Below are 23,696 nucleotides of genomic sequence, written 5' to 3'. Positions count from 1 at the left end.
AGCGGAATCTCAGGAGGCAAATTTGAATGGGGACAAACTGTGCAAAGCCAGTGACCCGAGACCAGCAGTGGAGACGCCTGACTCAGCACCAGTGGGGACACTGGAGGTGTGTGTGAAGTGAATTCCTAATGCGCCGTGAGGGATGCAGAGCAAACCCCGCGTGAAGCCGGGAAGCCGGGAAGCCGGGAGCTTCCTGCCAGTCCTTCGGGAAGAGTCAGGGAGAAGGCGGGGAGGGCCACCCACTCCCTCTCGCTCCCGTCACGCCATCCAAGTTGCTGTGGGTAAAGCTTTGGCCGAAGCCCTCGCTCTTTGCAGACTTTTGCTACTTCGTCCCAAACTCAAGCCCGCTAGGTTTGGGCACAGAAGGACAGTTGTACACAGGACAGAACAACGACAAGATAAGTGAACTGGAAGGAAGGGAGATACGAGTGGAGGGACAGAGACCAGAGGGGGCCTGGGCTGTCCGCATGTCCGCATGGGACGGGCTGCCGGCCGCGGCGCGGTGCCGGGAGACCCGGTGGGGGGGCGGCGGTCTGCCCTCGCCCCAGGCTGCACGGTGGGAAGGGGAAGGATAATATAACAATTCCGGTGTTATTTTAGCTCCAGGGGTACAATATAGTGATTCGCTAAACCCCCAATTTCTAACACAATGCCCGCCACACAGTAGGTGCTCAATATACCGTTTTCGGAGGGAAAAAGCAGTGTGTAAAGGGAAGTATCGGTCGGATTCCTCAGATGTTGAGAGATTTCGGGAATGGGCTCGTGCAGTTGTGGGGACTGGCAAGCCCCAAATCTGTAGAGGAGGCCAGCGGGCTGGAAACTCAGGCAGCCGTGTGGGAGAGCAGCGAGGCAGGATTCCTTCCTCCCTGGAAAACCTGGGCTCCTGAGGTTTCCTGCTCCTGAGGCCTTCGGCTGCTTAGATGAGGCCTACCCACATCAAATCAACCGATTGTAGATGCCAGTCACTTTGCAAGATATTTTCACAGCAATATCTACACGAGTGTTCGACCAAACACCTGGGCACCGGAGCTCAGCCCCACTGACCCGTCGACGGAACCACCCCAGCTGCATCAACCCAAGGAGAGGACAACAGCCAGGCAAGACTGGATGGTAGAAGGCGAGTGGGAAAGCCATGAGAAGCTCAGTTCCCCACACTGTGAACAGCAGAGTGGTGACGACACCCCCCCCCCACCAGGTGAAAGGGGCCACAGTGACGCAGCCGCGATGACTGTCCAGGATGTGGGAGGAGGGTGGGGGCAGGCCCCCGTTGTGAGGCCCAGGTAGAATGCTCAGCTCAGGCTGACTCCGAGCCGGTCCTCACCCCCACCTCCGGCTCAGACCTGGGCCTCACTGCCCTCTCCGCCTGGGTGGACACCCCAGGACACCGCCTCACTTGACTCCCAAGGTCAGACCCCCCCAAGATTTCTGAGCAGGCAGTTCTTAAAAAGGGAGCACAGGGGCGCCCGGGTGGCTCAGTCGGTTGAGCGTCCGACTTCGGCTCAGGTCACGATCTCACGGTCCGTGGGTTCGAGCCCCGCGTCGGGCTCTGTGCTGGCAGCCTGGAGCCTGCTTCGGATTCTGTGTCTCCCTCTCTCTCTGCCCCTCCCCCGTTCATGCTCTGCCTCTCTCTGTCCCAAAAATGAATAAACGTTAAAAAAAATTAAAAATAAGAAAGGGAACATGACGGGGACTCCCAGGTCTGAATTCCCGAAACCTGACGACCTGCCGAAGGACACAGTCTTGGGTCTTGAACTCACGCGGGTGCCGTGGGGGGAAGGGTGGGGCCCCGAGTCACCAGAAGCGGAGACTCCAAGCTGTAGGGAGCCAGGAGCGTGGACAAGGGAGCCCCCGGGCCAGCAGTCAGAGACAGGCTTTGAGCACCTGGGTTAGAAGAAAGTATGGCCACTGTCCAGGGGCCCAAGGTACAATGTCCTGGAGAGAGGCCAACAGGCTAGCTCCAGGTGTGCCCAGCGTCCCAAGGAAAGGGTGCCCTAGCCAGGAAGACGGGTGATGAGTTTCCATTCCACAGAAGATCACTGGTTACCCACCTGCAGTGCACCTAGGCCCTCTGCTGGGTGCTGGGGAGCTACAGCACGCCCACGTCACCGTAAAGTGAGCCCAACAGCACCAGCAGCCAAGCGCACAGAGCCAGGTAAGCGCTGTGATGGAGGCGCGGCTGCAGGGAAGCCTAGAGGGCAGAGATGAGCTCGCTGGGGTGACAGGACGCTTGAGGGAGCAGGCCCCTGCAGACACAGGAGGGGTCGGTGCATCCCAGCCGAGGCAGGACCTGTGCACAGGCCTGGAGCACGGAGGGCTGAGCCTGGCAGAGCAGAGAGGGCCGGGAGCAGGGCACAGCCTCTGACCTCACAATACCCAGGGCCCACTGGGCCAGCCTTGCCTCTGGCAGACCCTGGTGCCCTCCTCCCACCCGGGCGAGGCCCGGGGCCCTGGGCAGTCTCCAGGTGCAGAGCCCCGACTCGGGCTGCACCCATCCCGTTGCCCCAGGGCATGTCTCTACTCGCCAATTATGAGGGGCTCCGGCATCAGATCGAGAGGCTGGTGAGGGAGAACGAGGAGCTAAAGAAGCTGGTGCGGCTCATTCGGGAGAATCACGAGCTCAAGTCGGCGATCAAGACGCAGGCGGGCGGCCTGGGCATCAGCGGCTTCAGCGCCGGGTTCGGCCAGATGGCGGCCACTCCTCAACACCAGGGAAACTGTAAGAGACTGGGGCGGGGAGGGGGTCTCTGGGAGTCCTGGAGACAGGGCACGGATAGTAACGAGCGGGTGGGACGGTGGCCCCACCAGGGGAGGACACGGGACCATCGGGACGGAGGCCAGAGCTGGGCACCAATTCCTGCACCCTGATGGGAGGAGGCCCCGCTCACCCCCCTCCTCTAGGCTGACCGTCCAAGCAGCCCCAAAGGCTGCGAATTTCCCAGCTGTGGGATCCAAATGTGCCGCGCTCCTGGGTCTAGTGTGTCGCTTGCCCTCCTTCCCCCTCCCCCCTCCCCCGAGCACCCCCCAGGGCCCTGCGCCTAGAGATGGCCACTGACAGACAGCCCAGATCCAGGAGCCAGGGACAGAAACCAGGACCGAAGCTGAGGTCTGGGAGTCATTAGCGTGTGGCAGAGCCCTGGGGCTGGAGAAGATGTAGGGTGAGACGGAAGAGGCAAAGCACTAGCGGGCATTTGCAGAAAAAGTGGTGATCGGCCGGCTGGGGCCTCGGGAGCAGGGACTGAGCCAGGAGGGGGCTGGGAGGCCACGCGGCTGAGTGTGGTGATAGGGGCAGGGAGGGTCTGGGGACAGAAAGCTGTGGGCAGAAACTGGCTGGCACTGAAGATAACGGAGGGGGAATTTCTGGGGGTGGCAAGGCCCCAGGGTGAGGCGATAGGAGTCGGCGGCTGGCAGTGTGCTGTGAAGGTTACACAGGGCGAGCCGGCGATAAAACCCTGCGGTGGTCACACCGTAGCCGTGCCCTCCCGACGGGGTCCTCCCTGTGCCAGAGAAGGCCCTGCGCCCCGCCCTCCCGCTGGCCCCTTCGTCCCCAGTCGGGCCCAGAATGGTCTTCCTCCCCGAGAGGAGGACTCTGCCCATCCTGGGGCCCCTGCAGCTCGGCCGTGGGCCACAACACTCAGCTGCTCCGGGAAGGTCACAGGTGGCTTCCTAAGTGCCACATCCTTCTAAACCTCTGCATGCAATTTGGGACCGATGACCCCCCTCTTTCTGGGTTTACCCTGGGCAGCATCACCCACCCCCTGCTCCGGGCCAGCCCGGGCCCTGCGCTCCACCGCCAGCCAGCCCAGCACGGGCCCCCATCCTCCACGGGGCTGGAGGCCCCTGCAGACAGTCGTGCAGGCCCAGCAACTCCCTGGCACTCGGCTCACTTCCAACCACACGTTTCTGATTGAGAACTTGGCCTTTCCACTGGGATGCTAAGCCCTCCCAGGTCTGTGCTCCTGCCCTGAGGGTCCCACGCCAGGCCCTTACTCTTGGAAGCTGCCTCCCTCTGGTCCCCACACACCGGCTTCCCTGCTCTTGAACCGCACTGTTCATCCGCGCGGCCTTCACCCCCTCACTGGCCACAAGAGCACAGGCCTCTCCTCGGAAAGGCTTTATTGTAACGACTGAGACAATGCGTCGGCAAAAATAAAGACGCGGGGAGATACAAAATAAAAGAAATCTCAAAGCTTCACAAAAAAGTAAGTCTTCTCCTTTTGGGCTCGATTCTTAACAGAATCCTTGGGCCACGTTGGTTCTTCCCCCTCCTGAGGGGCCCGGCTTAGGGGGTCAGGAAAGGCTTTCTGGAGGGGGTGAGCCCACGGTGGTGGGAAGGCATTAGCGGGCGAGCAGCAGCTCCTGCAAACGCCAGGACCAGGGGGCAGCAGGGACGCGGGACCCGTCAGTGAGGCTGACGCCCAGGCTGTGTGTGGGTGAGCGTACTGGTTGCGTGGGGGGGGGGGGGGGGGGGCGCTAAGTGTGTTTGTACTGTGTGAGGATCGTGTGATTGTATCTGTGAGTGTCCTGTGAGTGTCCGTGTGGTTGTATCTGTGTGTGTGAAATCTGTGTGGTTGTATCCGTGACTGTGTGGGGTATTATCAGGGCCAGTGACACTGAGCAGTTCGGCTAAAGAGGTCAGCAGAGGTCAGATCAGCGGGGACACAGGCCGGTTCCTAAGGGCAGAGAGCAGGGCCCGGTGGTTGTGGCGGAGTGAGCGAGTTCCTGCTGCGGAAGGGTCCCTCCAGCTGCTGTGGGGACGGGATTCGGAGGAGACGAGAGCGAGGCCGCACCGGCTGAGGCCCTTGCAGCCCTGCGGGTGGCAGACCACAGCCCAAACTAGGGGCGGAGAGAAACTGACTCAAGCTAACTGCTTGGATGTGCAGGACGGACAAGGGAGTCCAGAAGGTGTCTCCCTTCGGGCAGAGGTGGTGGGGTGCCTGGCAGCGTGAACTCCTGAGACTGCGGAACTCTCCGTCCCCGCGCCCAGCCAAGGAGGATCCCTGTGGTGGCCTCGGAGGAACTTTCTCTTTCTCAGGTCACTTCCTGCTTCTGCCTGCTCCTTGTGACTCGCCTTCCTCGTGGAGTCAGGCTTTTACTCTTGATTTCCTCTTGTGAACTCAACCTCCAGTTCCTCTTTCCGGGCTCGCCCTTGCACTCGGTGTACGCTCAGGCCCGCCGTGCGGGGCTCAGGCCCATCCCCGCGGGAGAGGCGGCCCGGGCTGTGCCTGTGCTCGAGCGGCCGGCGCAGGGCTACCCCCGGCTGGGAAGACGCCTGCGTGGAGCCACCAGGCAGCAGCGGCGACACAGTCCTGAAGCTCCGGCAGACGTCAGGGCTGGAGGGAGAAGGTTCAGGAGTATTGACCACTGAAGCCGCAGGAGGGGTGAGGCCACCTGAGAGGGGCGAGCGCAGCCAGTGCATGAGAGAAGCGGGGAGACGAGGGAAACCTCAGAGTGTGATGTCACAGAAGCCAAGGCACAGCTTCGAGGGGGCAGAGTGTCAACAGAATAAAGGCTGAAGAGTCCGGGGCCTCTGCTGACCTGGTGTGAACGAGCTCGGTTAGACTTGACCTCCACCGCAGGTGCTAGCGGCCCAGGCTGTGAGGTGAAGAGTGAGGAGTGACGGAGAAAACGGCACGGTAGGCGGCTGACGCTCCGTTCCCGAAGCACCCGAAGCGCGGCTGGGGGCAGGCAGGAGCTGCTCGGACGCAGCCAGGCTCCTCAAGATGGCCGAGACCTGACCTTGTCCCTCTGCGGCGGGAAGGAGCCAGGAGAGGCGCTGGGAGGCGCCCCTACGGAGGGGAGGGAGGGCAGGAGGCTGAGGAAACCGGAACCATGGCTTCCATTCTCCCTGGAAAAATGACACGGTGGGAGCCGAAAATGAGGAAGGTGTGACACCGTGGATGCGGCGGGAGCTGAGAGTGGGACCTGGGGGGGGGGCCCGTCTGGCTGTGCAGGGAGCTCGGATGGTGCCACCCGCCTTGGACCCCTTGGACCCCTTGGATCGCAAAGGCGGCAAGCCACCAACTTGCTCAGCGGCGTTTGTTTGGGGCTCTGGAGGCGGGGGAGGCGGCAGGGACGCAGGCAGGCAGGCGGGGCAAGGACGGGTTTGCGCACCTCACAGAGGGAAACGGAGGCCAGCTGAGCTGTGGGGCGCAGGGGCAACGAAGACGCCCGTGTGCTGGAGATCCAGAGAGGCTCCAAGCCGGGTGCCAAGTGTTCTGAGCGGGGCAGAAGGCAGTCCGGCACGCTCAGTGTGGGTAACCAGAGCAGGTGGAATGAACTTCACGGGGAAGAACAGGTGCCACGAGGTTCAGGCCTCGGCCCTGGAAGCATGGCAGGTGGGAGGTGGAGTCAGGATGGCATTTGGGCTCCAGGAGCCCTGCCCTGGGATGTCCCAGCAGATGGAAGACGGATGGGAAATCAGGGCTGTTGGAGTAGGGAGGAAATGAGGGCCAAGCCGAGCGCACAAGGGACCACGACAGTGGCTGTCAGGACAGGTCAGCTGGGGGGGCAGGGCTCCGCTGCTCTTTGTGCCGGGACCTCCCCCACCCGGACTCCTTCTCTACCCAGGCCCACTCTGTTCCCAGCCCCTGCTGCCCTCTGTCTGTCCTCTTGGGAGCTGCAGGCAGGTGGAAGTTTTCTGCCGCGGGGTGCGGCCTACTTCCTTTTTACCACCCCTGCTCCCCACCACCTCCCCCACCCCTTTGCTGCCCCCAAACCAGGGGCTTCCCTCCCCTCCAAGTCTGTCCATCCTCTCGGGGCCTTCTCCATACTCCCCACCTCCCCAGGACCCGTCCCTCCTGCATCAGAATCCCAGCCACCCTCCTCAAATCTTCTCACACCCCTCAGGATCAGGATCAACTCCCCCTCAGGACCATGGTCTCCGGGATACAAACTCCCACCTGGCCCCTAACCCTACCCTGACCCCCCTCTACCTCCCATCCCAGGATCTGACTCTAAGCACCCTAGGCCTATCCTCCCAGGACCCACCCCCCCTGGGGACCGTCCTCCTCTTAGGATCCGTCCTCCTCCTGGACACCCCTCGCGGCCATCGAGACCCATCCCCCCACCAGGCCCCCAGGACTAGACCCCCACTCAGGGCCAGCCCTGTCTCCCAGGCCCTGTCATCATCCCCTTTGGCTCTTTCCCCCCTTCCTGTCGCCCCAGCACTCTTGGAACCCTCAGCTAAAGCCACTGACCACTCTCCCCTCTGTGGCCCAGCTTCCCTCTCCATTTTCCCGGGTCAAACACTGTAGCTCTGATGCTCTGGCCCCGCCTCCACGCAGATCCTCCTCCCAGTGATCTGGCCCCGCCCCGTGAGGGCCCCGCCAGTGCTCTGGACCCGCCTCGTGTCGGCCCCGCCCAGTGCCCTGGACCCGCCTCCTGACGGCCCCGCCCCATGAGGGCTCCGCCCAGTGTTCTGGCTCCACCTCATGACGGCCCCGCCCTTTTCGGGTCCTGCCCGGTGAGAGCCTGCCCAGGGCTCTAGCCCCGCCTCATGACGGCCCCGCCCAGTGCTCTGGCCCCGCCTCGTGACGGCCCCGCCCCATGAGGGCCCTCGGGCCTCGCCTCGTTTTGGCCCCGTGAGGATCTCGCTCCTGTGAGGGCCTGCCCAGTGTTCTGAACCCCAGTGAGGGCCCCGTCCCCTGCCGTGGGAGAACCCGGTTTTTGTGGAGACCGGCGACTGCCTCCCTCAGGGGGGCGGGGTGGAGGCCAGAGGACCCCGGGCGGGATGCCGGGCCAGGGTCTACCCCTGGGCCTTGCTGACCTGAGGACTCCAATGGGGCCTCGGAGGGAAGCGAGGGACTGTCCTAGAGGAGCAGGTTGGGGGGATCAGAGTTCAGTCAAGCAATTTATTTATTTTAAAACATTTTTGAGTTTATTTACTTTTGAGAAAGAAAGACAGTTTTTTTTGGGGGGGGGGCACAGAGAGAGAATCTCCAGCAGACTCCTCACTTTAAGGCAGAGCCCAACTCAGGGCTCAAGCCCGTGAACTGTGAGGTCATGACCTGAGCTGAAATCAAGAGCCCAAAGCTTAAGGGACTGAGCCACCCAGGTGTCCCAGTTAAGCACTTTAAAACGTTGTAAGCTGCATTTGCAAATCTAAGACATTTGCTTATCGTTTTAACATTAATCTTCCGATGTAACGAGCAAACCTTCTTAGACCCTAGATAATTCTTACGTATAAAATAAACTATAAACACGGTGAATCTAAAACTCTTTGAGGCTCTAATACTGTACCTAAGCCTAGGAAGATTTCAACTTGCAAATCTAAATCAATTAAATACAAATTAGGAAAAGATTAAAACAATCACAAGTACATTTTGCATTAGGATGCAAAGCTATGGGACTGAAATCTCCTAAGTTTTTATGTAGATTCCAGGCAGCCCCTGCTGTGCGATCCGAGCGCCAGGTGTACGCCACGTGATCAACCCTCCCACGCACCACCTGGTGCTCACCCCACCTGCGACCCTTCACCCCCCACCCCTCCCCTCCGGCAGCGGTGGGTTCTCTGTACTGAAGAGTCTGTTTCTTGGTTTGCCTCTCTCTCCCTTGTTTTTTGAGGCTTTCATCTTTTTGTTTCTTAAATTCCTTATGTGAGTGAAATCTTTCTCTGATGTATTTCGCTGACACTAATACCCTCTAGCTCCATCCGGGTCCTTGCAAACGGCAAGATTGCCTTCCTCTTTGTGGCTGAGTAACGTTCCCTTGTGTATTTACACTACATCTTTTTCCCTCAGATCCAGCATTAGGGTTTGGTTTAGGGCCACAATAAGGGGTAGGGTTGTTTGTTTGTTTGTTTGTTGTTTTAGGCCAGGGTGAGGGTGTGGGCCTGCTTTCCTGCCGTTTAGAGACCTCTCCAGAGAATAAAACCGCAGACTTCGTGGGGGTGAGAATAAACAAGGCAGTCATCCACCAAGCTGAGGCGAAGAGGGGATTTGTTGCTCTCTAAGTGGATTTTCTATTGGTCCTTCTCTTTTTATCTCTATCTTCAGAAATACTATACCCATCTTCAGAAATACTATACATTCTTTTTTGTTGTTGGTTTTGGTTTTGATCTGCACTCCCGTTAGTTAACACAGTGGGTCGGATCAGCTTCAGGTGTAGGATATAATGACTCAGCACCTCCATACACCACCCAGTGCACCCAGAGCACCCAGTGCTGATCCCAAGTGCACTGCTTCACCCATCCCCCACCCCCCTGGAGGCCAGCAATATAACAACTTTATTGAGATACAGTTCGAATACCATACAATTTGCCCACTTAAAAGTGTGTGATCCAGCAGATTTTTGTATACTCAAGGTGTGTACAAAGCACCACAATTTGAGAACGCTTCCATCAGCCCAAGAAGAAACCTGTCAGCTAGCTGCTACCGCCTACCCCTTCACAACTCTCAGCAACCATTTATCTACTTTTTGTTTTTATGAATTTGTCTATTCTGGATTTTTTTTTAATTTTTTTTAATGTTTATTTATTTTTGAGACAGAGAGAGACAGAGCATGAGTGGGGGAGGGGCAGAGAGAGAGGGAGACACAGAATCGGAAGCAGGCTCCAGGCTCTGAGCCATCAGCACAGAGCCCGACGCGGGGCTCGAACCCACAGACCGCGAGATCATGACCTGAGCCGAAGTCGGACGCTTAACCGACTGAGCCACCCAGGTACCCCATGGATGATTTTTTTTTTTTTTTAAGTAGGCTTCACGCCCAGCGTGGAGCCCAGAGTGGGCCTTGAACTCGTGACCCTGAGATCAAGACCTGAGCGGAGATCAAGAGTTGGACGCTTAACCAACTGAGCCGCCCAGGTGCCCCACTGGATATTTCTTATAAATGAATCACACACACGTGGCTTTTGGGTCAGGTTTCTCTCACTGAGCATAATGTTTTCAAGGTTTATCCATGTTGTGGCATAAATCAGTACTTTTAGTTAGGATTGCGGTTTTTTTGTTGTTTCAGGGATGAATAATATTTCATTAATGGCTACACAACATTTTGTTTATTCGTCAGTTGATGGACTTTTGGATGGTTTCCTCTTTTGGGGTACCATGGATCACACTGCTATAAACATCCATATATGAGTTTTTGTGTGGACTTATGTTTCCATTTCTCTGGGGTATATATCTAAGAGCAGCATTGCTCGGTCATATGGTAACTCTATGTTTAACTGTTCGAGAAACTGCCAGATCGTCTCCCAAAGTGGCTGCACTATTTTTCATTCGCACCAGCAATGTATGAGTGTTCCAATTTCTCTATATCCTTGCCAATACTTATTATCTGATTTTTTAATTATAGCCATCCTAGAGTGTGAAGTGGTTTTGATTTGCATTTCCCTGGTGCATAATAATGCTGAACATCTTTTCTGTGCTTATTGGCCATTTGTATATCATCTTTGAGAAATGTCTGTTCATGTCCTTTGCCCGTTTTTAAGTTGGGCCATTTAACTTTTTATTACTGACTTGTAAGAGTTCTTTCTAAATCCAAGTCCCTTACCAAATATGTGACCTGCAAGTGTTTTCTCCCATTCTGTGGTTGTCTTTTTTACCTTCTCGAAGGTGTCTTTTGAAGCAGAAGCTTTTAATTTGGATGACGTCCATCTCATCTATTGCTTCTTTCGTTGCTCACGCTTTTGGGATCACTTTTAAGACTCCATGGCCAAATCCAAGGTCGTGGAAATTTACCCCTATGTCTTCTTTTTTTTTTTTTTTTTTTTTTTTTTTCAACGTTTATTTATTTTTGGGACAGAGAGAGAGCATGAACGGGGGAGGGGCAGAGAGAGAGGGAGACACAGAATCGGAAACAGGCTCCAGGCTCTGAGCCATCAGCCCAGAGCCTGACGCGGGGCTCGAACCCACGGACCGCGAGATCGTGACCTGGCTGAAGTCGGACGCTTAACCGACTGCGCCACCCAGGCACCCCCTTTTTTTTTTTTTTAAGTGTATTTATTTTGTTTTGAGAGAGAGAGAGAGAGAGAGCACGAGTCGGGGAGGGTCAGAGAGGAGAGAGCGAGAATCCCAAGCAGGCTCTCCACTGAGAGTGCAGAACCCAATGTGGTGCTCTAACCCACAAACCATGAGGTCGTGACCTGAAGTTGGATGTTCAACCAACTGAGCCGCCCAAGCACTCCTGCCCCTGTGTTTCCTTCTAAGAATTTTACAGTTTTAGCTCTTACAGTGAAGCCTTGATCCATTTAACTTTTGTATATGATAGGAGGTAAGCGTCCAACTTCATTCTTTCACACGTGGGTTCCAGTTGTCCCAGCCCCATTTTTTGAAAAGATTATTCTTTCCCTATTGAATTGTCTTGGCCTCTTCATCAAAAACGAGACCACAGATACATGGGTTTATTTCTGGACTCCCTATTCCATTCCATTTGTCTATATGTCCCTCCTTATGCCAGAGTCACAGAATCTTGATTACTGTAGCAAGTTTTGAAATCTGAAACTGAGTCCTCAACTAACTTGCTTCCTTCCTTCCTTCGCTTCTTTCTTCTCTCTCTGTTTTGTTTTGTTTTGTTTTGTTTTTTTAAGGTAGTGTAAGAGAGTGAAGTGCAGGCTAAGCAGTGATTGTAACAATGAGTCCTCTTTTTTAAAATGTGGCTTTGGCCGTTCTGGGTCCCTAGCAATTCCTTGTGAATGTAAGGTTCAGCTCGGCCGTCTCTACAAAGAAGTCAGTTTGCATCCTGACGGAGATTGCACTGAATCTGCAGATAAACTTGGAGAGCACTGCTAGCAACAATATCAATATTGTTACTTCCAATATAAATTAATATAAATTGGCTTCCAATTTGTGAACGTGGGACGTTTTTCTGTTTATTTAGATCTTCTTTAATTTCTTTCAAAAATGCTTGTAGTTTGGGGCGTCTGGGGGGCTCAGTCAGTTAAACGTCCTACTTCACCTCGGGTCATGATCTCACAGTTCATGGGTTCAAACCCCGCATCGGGCTCTGTGCTGACAGCTCGGAGCCTGGAGCCTGCTTCCGATTCTGTGTCTCCCTCTCTCTCTGCCCCTCCCCTGCTCTCTCTCTCTCAAAAAAAAAACAACAAACTTTTTAAAAAATGTAGTTTTCAGACAATATGATTTGCGTTTCTTTTTTTTTTTTTTCCTTTATTCATTTTTGAGAAACAGAGAGAGACAGAGTGCGGGGTGGGGGGAGCAGAGAGAGAGGAAGACACAGAATGCGAAGCAGGCGTCAGGCTCTGAGCTGTCAGCACAGAGCCTGATGCTGGGCTCGAACCCACAGACCGTGAGATCACGACCTGAGCTGAAGTCAGATGCTTAACCAACTGAGCCACCCAGGGGCCCTACATTTCTTTTGTTAAATTTATTTCTAAATATTTTATTCTTTTGATGCTGTTTTTTATTTTTGAAATATTCATTGCAAATGTTTGGAAATACAGTTGACTTTTGTAGACCCTGATGAATCTGGCACTCTCTGTATCCTGAGGACCACACAACCCTTGTTCAGATAGTGACATGCTATCTGATTGAATTTTGGATCTTGTATGGCTCTCTCAGTGGCCACAGTTTCTCTGGTCATTCTATGGACACTTCCTTCTGTGGTCAGATTAAGCTCTCGGTGGCTGAAGGCACAGATAGATCTCAGTTCCTATCCTGACCAATTTCTTTTTCATCACCAAGTTTCATCTCCACTCGCATACACATCATTTTCTTCTTCTTTATGGAACACTTGCTGTGGCCCACGCACTGTTCTAGGAGGAGGGACACAGTGGCCCACAGACCCACCCCTGCCCTTACGAGACGTCCGTTCTAATGGGGGGAGACGGGTCAAACTGTAAGTCAATGTAGGGCATCCACAGCCTCTCAGGAGGAAATAGCGCAGGAGAAGGGAACGGGACGGCTGGGGTGAGGGGACTGGCGATTTCGGGTGGAGGACCTCACCGAGGAGGTCACGAATGGCGAATGACGGCATGGGTGGAGCGCGGGGCCGCCACGCAGCGGGTAGAGCGCTTCAGGCCGAGGGAGCGGTCAGCGCACAGACGGAGGCCTGCGTGTGCCTGGAGCGCTCCCGGAGCAGAAAGGAGCCCCAGGGGCAGAAGCAGAGTGTGCAAGGGGGAGACGGGGAGAACTGAGGTCAGAGAGGTGACAGGCCAGATCATGGAGGGCCCCGCATGATCTAGCACTAAAAACAAGACGGTGAGCTGATGGGCACTTTAACTGGTACACACTGGCAGACGTTGGAGGGCGAAAGCTGGCATCAGGAGACCAGCCGGGAGGTTCCTGTGTCTGGCCGGGCACCATTGGTATGGACCAGGGCGAGGCCGTGCAGGGGTGCGCGTGCACGACTCAGGGCCCACGAGCAGGTGCGGCAAGCAGGCCGGAGGCGGGGTGTGCCTGATGACGAGTGTTGGGGCTGACTGCACCGTCTGGGGTCCAGCCTGAGGAGCCAGCGGGGCATGGAGCCGGTCCCCACGACACATGGGCTCGCCGAGGACGAGCAGACTCGGGGAGCCCGAGGCGCCCCCGGGAAGGCAGATGAGGCGGGGCCGGCAGCGCCTGGAGGAAACCAGGTCACCGGGAGCCTGATGCCAAACCAAGACGGGGTTTCACAGAGGAGGAGCGCTCCGCTGTGTGAGCACCACCCACGAGGAAGGTGGGGCCTGAAAACCGGCGGCGGGTTCTGCAGTGTGGGGCCGCCGCTGCCCTCAGTGAGTGTCCGGGTGGAAGGAGGGAGAAAGCCTGGCCGGAGAGGGTGTGGGAGGAAGAGGAGAAAATGGAGGGAGATGACGAGTGGGGACGTCTTAGAGGGACACGGAGGAGAGACGTGGGGGGCCAGCCACGTGGGAACCTGATCCCCAGGTCTTGGGGGGGGCCTGGTTGCGCTGGGGGGGCACCACTGGACGCTCCTGCGGTTCCCGACTGTGCGGCTCCTCTCCTACATCATCCGGACCCTCAGAGGAGACAGCCCAGCAGGACAGACGGCCCGGGTCCCACCTGCGTCCCTGCTTCCTCCTGCCGTCCTCATCCTCGGCTCCTTGAGGCCCTCCCCTAACCTGCGACCCGCTGCCCTTCCCTTTCGGGCTCTTCCTCCCCACGGCTCCTTCTCTTTGGCCCACACTTTCATTGTCTCTTCGATCCTAAAGCAAAAATCTCCAAAAAGCCAAAACCAGAAATCATAAAAGAACCAACCGACTGCTTGACTTGATGGTGCAATTTTAATGTATTCGTTTGGAAAACACAAGTAACAAAACTTGAAACAAAAGTAAAGTGACCGGACCTTTTGCCACACGGTCCCTGGGCAGACGTCTGAGCCACAGCCCAGGGACTTCCGGGGGAATGCCACAATGTTTCTGAGGGGTCTTAAAGAAGGTAGATTTAGCAGTGTGCGTTAAGGACCTCTAGGATGTCTACTTTCAGGGGGAAGAATCCGTAAGAAGGACTTTTGTAGTATAACCTCAGCATCACTCACCGTCAGGGAGATGCCCAAACCACAAGGAGCCAGCACCTCACAGTCAGAACGAAATCAACGACACCAGAAGCCACAGGCGTGGGCGAGGATGTGGAGGAAGCGGAATCCTTTCGCCCTGCTGGTGGGAATGCAAACTGGTGCAGCCGCTCTGGAGATCAGCATGGGCGGGGGGGGGGGGGGGGTCCTCAAAACATTGAAAACAGAGCTACTCTTCAACCCAGCAATTGCACTACTAGGTATTTACCCAAAGGACACAAAAATACAGATTCGATGCCCCAGTGTTTGTGGCAGCACTTTCAACAATAGCCAAGTTATGGAAAGAGCCCAAGTGTCCGTCGACTGATGAATGGATGAAGAAGACGTGTGTATACACACGACGGACTATTACGCAGCCAAGAACAGAATGAAATCTTGCCATTTGCAATAACATGGATGAAGCTAGAGGGTATTGTTCTAAGCAAGATAAGTCTGTCAGAGAAAGACAATGTGATTTCACTCACATGTGGAATTGAAGAAAAAAACCAAACGAGCAAATGGGGGGGAAGAAAGAAAAAAAGAGAGAGGCAAAGCGAGAAACAGACTCTGAACTCCAGAGAAGACACTGCAGGTCACCAGAGGGGAGGGGAGTGGGGGGCGGGTGAGCTAGGTGGGGGGGGGGGGGATGAAGGGGTGCACTTGTGATGTATGGAAGGGACGGTTTTCTATGTTATTTTCCAAAATCTAATATTACACTGTTTGTTAAGTGACTGGAATTGAAATTGAAAACTTAATAAAAAAAAGATTTAGGTAGTAGAATTAGTTGTCATTGGGAAAATTGGTCAATTTGATGCCCATCGATCGAGGAGGCTCCACACGGTGGCAGGTGGGGGAGCTGGGAACCGCAGCGGCCACGGAGCAGCGTCCTCAGAGAAGGGTGCCGCTGGAAGGCCGCGTGGGGGCCCAGCCGGACGACAAGTGGACGGAAGGACACGGGCGACAGAGAAGGCCCAGGAGCAAAGAACGGAGTTTACAGTTTTAAGTGATTGAAGGAGAATCAGAAGAATACTATTTCTGGACATGCGGAAAGTACCCAAAACTCAAACATCAGCGTCTCTGAATAAAGTTTTATTGGTACAGACCCACCGTATTTGTTTCCGTGACGTCTGGGGCCACGCTGGTACCACAGCCCAAGGTGATTGGTCACAAGAGAGACCGGATGCAAAACTGGCCGTATTCACCACCAGCCCTTAATAGACAAGGTCCGTCTACCTCTGATCTATAAACTCACGGAGAGAGTCTTCAAGGCAACGCGGAGCTTTTCATCACGCCTAACGGCAGGATGACAGGACTACGACGGTTTCTAATCTTTCTTTGGACTTTTCCGTAGCTCCATTCTTTCTCTGTAGTGAGCGAGCACGTGACGCCTAACGACAACCGCCTAACTGGCAGTTTTCACACTGAGCCCTCCCCCAGCTTCTGTGCCCCCAGGGGTCTTCTCCCCCAAAACAGTGGTCATTCAAGGGCTCGCTCCTCAGGAACCCAAGGGAAATGGGCTGTCTGCCCCCCCACCCCCGCCCAGGGATCCAGGAGTATGAAGCAGCCGTGTCTGGGCCAGCCCGCCCTCTTGAACCTGCATTCGCTATTCCCGGGGACACTGCGGGCAGGCACGGACGAGCCACCATCGGTGCCACTGAGGCTCTGTGCCTGTCCCAGCTCTGGCCTCCCTGAGCATCCCACACCTGGTGCAGCTCTGCTGTCCCCACAAGGACAGTGGTCAGGAGGCCCGGGCCCACTGCTCCCCACCAGGGAATGGATGGGTCCACTTGGCCACCTGGGGGACCACCGCCAGGAGACCCTCCTCAGTGAGGGGTCAGTAGCTCAGTGCAGTGGGCACATGGAGGGCTGGGCAGCTGTGGAAGGTCCCTGTGACTTGGTGGGGGGGGGCAGGTGTGCAGAGAAGTGAGCCCAGGGGGACAAGGCTGCCTCAGAGGACGGAGAAGAAGCGGGCCAGACCCTCCAGTGGGATCTGCCGAGTCGCCCCACAGACCCCGTCAGCGGGGGAGGGTCATTGTCCGGCCACCCAAGAGACAGGTGCAGAGCTGGTCAGCTCGTCAGAGGCAGGCAAGCACCCGGGCCCTCCCCCCGTGGGCCCGCTGGGGTCTCAGTGCTTTCTCTGTGTCCCCCAGGTGTCTTCCTGCCCCCGTCCCCGGCAGCAGCACACGAGCCCGTCCTGGAAGAAGTGGGCATTGTGGCTCTGGCACCCCTGGCCGACATGCTAAACAGCCCGCAGCCCAGCCCCACGGCAGGCCCCATCGTGAGCCCCCTGACGGGCCCCCTCAGCACCTTGCTGCCCGGTCCAGGGCCCATGTCACAGAGCGGCCTGTTCTCCACCATCCTGACCGGCCCCCTGACTCCGAGCAGCCCCCTGGCCAGGCCCCTGGCAGTGGCCCCAGGAGGCACACTGGGCAGCTCCATGGGCACGGTCTCCACCGGCCCTCTGATTCCGAGCAGCACCCTGGCCGGCCTCATGGCAGTGTCCCCAAGAGGCACACTGGGAAGCTCCATGGGCCTGCCCTCCACCGGCCCCCCGACTCCGAGCAGCCCCCTGGCGAGGCCCCTGGCAGTGGCCCCAGGAGGCATACTGGGCAGCTCCATGGGCACGGCCTCCACCAGCCCCCTGACCCCGAGCAGCCCCCTGATGGCACCTACGACAGGCACAGTGGCCATCTCTCTGAGCAGCCCTCTGCTCACCTCCACAGCTGCCCCTCTAGGTGTTTCTCAGAACCTTGTGGCCAACCCCGTGAGCAATCTGGTGCTGCCGGAGGCCCAGAGGGTGCGGCTGACAGAGCCGTTCCGAGGATGCCCATCTGGACCCCATCCCTCCGCTGGAGCAGGGCCTGCTGGCACCACCAAAGGTACCCTGTGCAGGGGGAGGGACGGGAGGGCACCCCCAGCCCCCGCCAGGCCGGTCCTGGGTCCTGACTTGCTCTGACCCTCCTTCTCTCCTCTCTGCCCCACAACGTCACTAGTCCCAATGTCCACTGAGCACCCACAGCCGACCCAGGACCTGGAGCCTCTCGGCGTGACATTTGTGGGCGTGCCCTTGCACACCTCTACCCCCATGGAAACCAAGGGCGCAGCTGGCCCCGGGATGGCCTTCTCCTTCAGCACCTCGGACGCCCAGGCCCAGCCCGGTGCCCCCCAGGGACAAGCAGTTCCTGCCCCTGCCCCCGTCGCCCCTACTGCTGCCCCCCAAGCTACCACCGACTACGCCTCCCCCGGCACCACCCACGTTGCCCAGTGCCCACCCCCGTCCCCCACCCGGGCACACCACCCCTCCACCCAGCCCTCATCCACCCCACACTCCCCTCCTCGAAATCCCCATTCCCCACCTCGAACCTCGTCCTCCCCGGCTTCAGTCAACGACCCCCAGGGTCCACGCGGCACAGAAACATCTCGGAAAAGCATGGTGGAGTTGGAACGGAAGCTAGCCCACAGGAAGATCAGCAAGTTTCCGGACAGCCCCCGAGGTCTGTGACACAAGTGCAGCGACACTAGTTGGGCGGGGTCTCCCCCGCTGCCCCTGTGGCCCTCCCTGGCCCCGGCCTGGGCCGAGGACCATTCCCTCCACCCCCTGTTGTCCTCAGAGTCGAGGCAGCTGGCCTGGGAGCGGCTGGTGGGGGAGATCGCCTTCCAGCTGGACCGCAGGATCCTGTCCAGTATCTTCCCCGAGCGCGTGCGCCTGTACGGCTTCACCGTCTCCAACATCCCAGAGAAGATCATCCAGGTGCCCGGTGCCCGGTTCCCCCTCACCACCAGAGGCCCTGTCCCTGTCACCCGTTAGGGTTGGGGGGGGTGCGGGCCTTGGAGGAGCCGCCGGGGGGGCCCTGCGCGCCAGCCTGGCCAAGCCCATCGGAGTCCGCGGGCACCCTGTGGTGGAGGAGGCATGGCGTTCAGCCCCAGTGGCCAAAAGGTGTCCAGGGCGCCTGGCAGCAGGAGCCTGTGGGCCTAGCCACGTGGCCTCCCCAGGGGACAGTGCAGGGCAGGGTCCTGAGCACGGTCACGTCTGCACTGCCCCCCTTTGCCACTGCAGTGGCTTCCAGATGGCCAGCCCTCATTCCCAGGGGCCCTTCCCCCACTAACAGAGCTGATGCCTACCCCCCCCACCTCCCCACCGCTGCTGGTGCCCTCTAGGGTCACTGGGGTGGCACAGGGTAGACAGGTCCCAGAACCTCTGAGCAGCTGGTGGCCTCATGACCAGGGACCTCAGGCCCAGGCTCATTCCAGTACATTCTTAGCACGCCATCCACTGAGCCTGCTTCCTGTGAGGGACACGGCACACAGGGCTTCTCTGGGCACGCCTACCTTGCCACCGAGTGCGGGAAGCTTGGTGTTCAGCCCCAGTGGCCGAAAGGCGTCCAGGGCACTGGGAGCCTTGGAAGACACTGGGAGGGGAGCCGTCACGGGGTGTGGGCTGTGCCTGGCTGGATGCCCAGAGGAGGCTGTCCAGAACGATCGATCGCCTGTGCCTCCTCTCCCACCAGCGCGCCAAATCTGGCTGGGCCCCCACGCCGGGGGACGGGAGAGGCGAGCCTTTGGGGCTTTCCTTGGGAAACAGGCCTCTGTTCCTGGCCACTTTCTCTCCAGCGTTTTTATCTGTAGACTATAGACCTGGTGTGTGATCGGCAGGAATAGCTCAGGGCTACCGTGGGCTCATCTGAGTCCCGGTTTGAGCTCGCCTTTTCCTTTGGTGTGTGTGTCCTTTGGTTCGGTTTTTAATTTTAATGTGGTCAGAATGATCTACCTTTCCCTTTGTTTGTACTTTTCACGACTCCCTTAAAGCTAGAGCGGTAGAGGGCTGGGCCCAGCCCTGAATCCATCCCGCTTCCCCCCCACCCCCCACCCAGCCCCATGTGTGTGGGCTCTCCAACCGCTGCTCTGACTGTCCCCAGCCCATGCTGTCCTCCTCGGTGCAGTGACAGAGCCCGGCACCTCTCTTCTTCCAGATTGTTTCAGCTCCTCTGGGCCTCTCGCTCAGTGTGAATTTTAGGAGCACCCGTCAAGCTCCAGGAAAAACCTCATTCAAGTATTTGGTTCTGCATCACTTCCCAGATTGAACAGGGGGACGTTTCACGTCTTTACGGTGTCGGTTGTTCTGATACCCCTGCCATTTCTGCTGCCCATGTCAGTGGGGCCCACCGTGGTCACGTTTGGTCTGAGGGTCCTTGATGCACAGCCAGGACCCCCGCCGCCAAGGCTGGGTCTCAAGTGCAGACTGGCCATGGCTAGTTAGAAACTGGCAAACAACACGGGCGTAAGCACAATATTTACGTCTCTACAGTGTTGCAGCTGATATCCAGTTGGCGAAGACGACATTGGATTACAATGTCTGGTTTAAAGTGTGGTAGAGCTTTCCCACTGTTTGAAACCCACCTTTAGACGGAAGGTGATAAAGACGTATCACCGTTGACACGGGACTCTGCCCCGAGTCCGCTGTGCGAGCCCTCTGGTCCCCAGCCCCTCTCCACTTAGCGGGAGCCGGCAGTTCTGCCCAGGACTCCACAGTCACAGCACCAGCCGGTAACTCCTAGAGGAGAGGCAGGAAGATGAGGGCGGGATGTACCGAAGGCACTTTTCTCCGGCGTCTGAGGAAGTCAAGGAGCTCGGTGCCCCCTGGGCCAGTGCTTGTGGGGGAGGGGCTGTGGCTGGCACCACTCATTCCGTCCCCAGTCCCGGAGCCACTGGCCCCATTCACCTTCCATCAGCAATGACCAGTGCTGCCAGGGTCCTACACTTGTGCCCAAGCTCCTGAGAAGCGCCCTGCCGAGCCCACCCGCACAGACGTTGTCTTCGGGGTCTGACACCCCCCCAGCTGGCCCGCCGCAGGGTGACCCTGTCTGGTTCCACCCGAGGAGCACGAACGCTCTCAAGGCCATCCATCCTGCCTGCTGGCCTGGCCCATTTGTTGATTCCTATCAGGATCCAATTCCACTTTGCCTAGACTTTTATTTCATTTCCTGAAAACATCTTGTTTTTCTGCGTGTTGAACTCCAGTGTTGGTCGTTGTTAGAATCCCTAAATTCTATCCAGACCCACCACCCCTGGTCAAACCTGGTGTCCGAACCTGGCTCGTTTGCTTCACGAATGCTGGATAGTTTGACGACTGACAAGTTTCAATAGAGCCCCGTTGCCGAATGAGGACTTGTTGACTGTTTTCAATGAATCTGGTCATCTTTTTTATAAGTTCACAGTCAGCTGTGCCATCTTTTAAACTCAACTAAAAGTTGTGCCGGTGCCCAGACCTGTCACCTCTTCTCCCCAGCTGCATACATCTTCTGCTCCAGGTGGGGGGGGGGGGGTGCTCTGAGTACCTTCCTTTCAGCTTGCAATCACAGCAGACCTGAGCCCAGCACCCGTGTGAGGGTCACGGAGGCACCTCATGGCTGTGTCCAGCTGGGTCCTGGGCCCCCTAGTGCTCTCTGGAGCCCCACGCACTGGCCTGCCGACAACAGTTGTGGTGTTTGCATAATGGTTTGTTTCCAGCTACCATGCCAAACTCTTGTTCTGGTTCTAACAGCCTGTATATCATCTTGGCTTTTCTATGTAGATGGTCATATTGTACAGTGTTTACAAGAAGCAGATAATACAGCAACCTCATCCTGTTTCTGGCTTGACTGCAAACACACACGTCAAATCTGTCCATTAAGTACAATGTGTGTCCAGGCTTTTTGCCAAATCTTCTTCAGTCACAGTTCTTGGTTGCAGATAACAGAATCAACACTAGCTGATATAAACAGAAAGAGGTTTATTATACACGTTTAGGTGAGGACACAAAACTGGGCACAGAAGTTGGTATGGCTGCCCCTGAAGAACCAGGGTCATAGCCACTGCACTCTCGGAGACCCCTGCTCCCCCTGGGCACCACTGTCTCCCGGCATCCACATCCGCCTGCAAGTTCCACTCACGGGCCCTGCTGGGCAGAAGCCCAGGTCGCAGAGGTCCCTGAGCCACAGGCGAGTCTGGAAAAGGCTTTCAGCTTCAGAAAAGCACTAGAAGCACTAGAAGGGAAGCCTGATGAGGCAGCTTCAGCCCCTGCCACATCAGGTTAAGTTTTTCCTCTTCCTCATTCATTGACACCTTTGGGGGGTTTTCTTAATCATGAATACTTTTATGAATGTATTTTCTGCCTTTCATTGAAAAGATCACACGAGTTTTCCCTCCCTCCCTTTTAACATTTCGGAAGGACACATGAGAAGGTATTCTGATCATAAACCGCACTGTATCCTGGTGTTTTTGTTTTTGAGAGAGGGGGAGAAAGAGGGCGCGCGATCAGGTGTGGGAGGGGCAGCGGGGGGGGGGGGGGAGGGAGACACAGAATCCAAAACAGGATCCAGGCTCTGAGCTAACGTGGGGCTTGAACTCATGAGCCGTGAGATCATGACCTGAGCCGAAGTCCCACGCTTAACCAGCTGAGCCCCCCAGGCGCCCCACCCTCGTGTTTTTAACGCCTCCAGATGCCGTTTGCGGTTATTTACGACTTCTGCAGCTTCGCTACTTATCTCGCGAACACACCGAGCTGCCGTGACAGAAAGAAGGGGCGTCAGGAAGCCGCGTGTCCCTCTCCCCGTGGGGCCGCGGCCGCTGCCCACCCCCTGGCTAGCGTCTGGGCCCCGGGTCCCGGACTCCGCCCAGGGGGCGGGGCTGACGGTCCCAGTCTCACCCCATTGGCCCGGTCTCGGTGACGTCAGGCCTTGCTGCCGTCGCGGACGCGGGGTCGCAGGTGGGAGTTTACCTCCGCAGGGGAAGGCGGGGCTTCGGTGCGCTCGCGGGGTTTTCTTGCTGATCCTCTGTTGATCCTTAGGATTCTGTTTCCTCGGCTCAGCTCTTTCTTTCCTTCTGCTTCCTTTTGGTTTGCTTTATTCCTCCTTCTTGGTCTGAACACTTAAGTCATTTTATTTTACACAGCCTGTGTTTGGAAATACGTGTGGGGCAAGGCAGTTCGCTCTATATTTAACCAGTGGTGCAGCAGGTGGACCCGCCCGGCCCGGCGGCCTCCCACCCACGGGCGGGGGCTTCTCAGGTGTAAGGATTTCACAAACTGCTTTGGATTTTCTCTCTAACCCAAGAGTCAGGATGCACGCTCCAGTCTCCGCCCTCTGAGGGACGTGCGGCCGCCTCTTGAGCGTTGCTTTCTAACGGGAACAAGGGCTGAACCTTTGCCGCCGTTTCCCTTAGCACTGAACACGTGTTCGGCGTCGTTTCCAGAATGGAAAGACTGGGTGGTGAACACATGTGCTCAGTTTCTTGCAGGTGCGTGCGTATTTGGTAGCACCTGTTCTCTCCTCCACATCTGGTCCAGCACCAGGTCCTCTGCTGAGTCTCCCTCTAAAGATGTTTCCCATGTATACGCCTGCGTCTACATTCACCTAGGCCCTGGACTAAACTGCTAGCACCTTACTATCCTTCCCCTCCATCTCTTCACTCCTATTATGGAGCATTCAGTGCATACCAAGTTTATATCAGACGGTCTCTGCGCTCCAGGAGCTCGCCCACTCCTGGGGAGGCCTTCAATAAATAAGAAAAGCCATAAATATGTATGCTACAGGTCCAGGGGGTGACACATGCTACGGGGGGGCAGGAGAGTTGAGGCTGGGAGCTAGGCACTGAGATGGCTTTGCTGCCTCCTCCCCGCCTGTATATACCCTGGCCTCATCCTGGCCAACTATGTCACCCCTCCTCCATTCCTTTGAAACACAATTCTGCTCAACGTGAGAGCCCACTGATGTGTCCCCTGGAGCCGGGACCGCCTCAAGGGGGTGCACACCGGTACAGATGCTGTGCTCAGCACCCCCTAGAGACATTTCCTTTACTCTTCAAAGCAGCTGTCAGGTGGTTTGCTTTCTTCCGTGTCAGAGCAGGGGAGGCTCAGACCCAGTGTGGGGACAGAAGCGGTCCCTGAACCCGGCCCTCCCTGTGGGCCCCTCTCCTTGCTCTGTGCTCTGCCTCCTGGTACCTTCCAAGCCACGCATGCTGTTCCTTGTCCTGGAAGTTTCTTTCCTCCTGAGATCCTCGTCCCTCAGACCTCAGCCCAGCACCCTCTCCCCTCCAGAGTCCCCTCCCCGCGGCAACATTCACAGTAGCGTCCCTCTCCTTGGCGCTGTCATCACCATAAACTCAGAGGGCTTTGCTCACACTTGAATCCCATCACCTGGTATGGTGCCCTGCACAGGGGAGGGCTGCGAACTATCTGCAGAACAGAGCCTTCCCCCTCTCTTGCTTCGGTGCCCGCTGCTCCC

The 23,696-nt window shown here is 57.1% G+C and overlaps 2 protein-coding genes and 1 long non-coding RNA gene across 9 annotated transcripts in view; 2 read left to right on the top strand and 1 right to left on the bottom strand.

The window, feature by feature from the left end:
* The first annotated feature begins 1,069 nt into the window (after positions 1-1,069).
* SPATC1 (spermatogenesis and centriole associated 1) overlaps positions 1,070-23,696 on the top strand; it is a 24,271-nt gene continuing 1,644 nt past the window's right edge. Inside the window, exons 1-6 of the mRNA XM_086695559.1 lie at positions 1,070-1,195; positions 2,055-2,152; positions 2,506-2,716; positions 16,587-17,315; positions 17,430-17,930; positions 18,048-18,187. Of these exons, the coding sequence (XP_086551685.1) occupies positions 2,509-2,716; positions 16,587-17,315; positions 17,430-17,930; positions 18,048-18,187 (1,578 nt within the window). The 5' untranslated portion in view covers positions 1,070-1,195; positions 2,055-2,152; positions 2,506-2,508. The remainder of the gene's footprint in view (positions 1,196-2,054; positions 2,153-2,505; positions 2,717-16,586; positions 17,316-17,429; positions 17,931-18,047; positions 18,188-23,696) is intronic.
* On the top strand, positions 2,723-8,604 carry LOC147571751 (uncharacterized). Its single transcript, XR_015246806.1, has 2 exons — positions 2,723-4,199; positions 4,881-8,604. It is a non-coding gene; the product is annotated as an uncharacterized LOC147571751 (long non-coding RNA).
* The window catches only part of LOC147571750 (uncharacterized), a 6,482-nt gene continuing 3,971 nt past the window's right edge, over positions 21,186-23,696 (bottom strand). For 3 of the 7 annotated variants that reach the window (XR_015246805.1, XM_086695560.1, XM_086695563.1), the window contains 2 exons: positions 22,121-23,621; positions 21,186-21,976 (listed from right to left, as the gene is read on the bottom strand). The gene's annotated coding sequence lies outside the window, so the exon portion shown is untranslated. The remainder of the gene's footprint in view (positions 21,977-22,120; positions 23,622-23,696) is intronic. The other 4 variants (XM_086695565.1, XM_086695561.1, XM_086695562.1 and 1 more) reach the window with 4 other exon arrangements.

This window comes from Puma concolor, chromosome F2 (genome assembly GCF_028749965.1).
Source record: "Puma concolor isolate L17-30 chromosome F2, mPumCon1.1.hap2, whole genome shotgun sequence".
Classification (NCBI taxonomy): Eukaryota; Metazoa; Chordata; class Mammalia; order Carnivora; family Felidae; genus Puma; species Puma concolor.
Note: the sequence above shows the minus strand (reverse complement) of the source record. Positions and strands in the feature narration are given on the sequence as shown.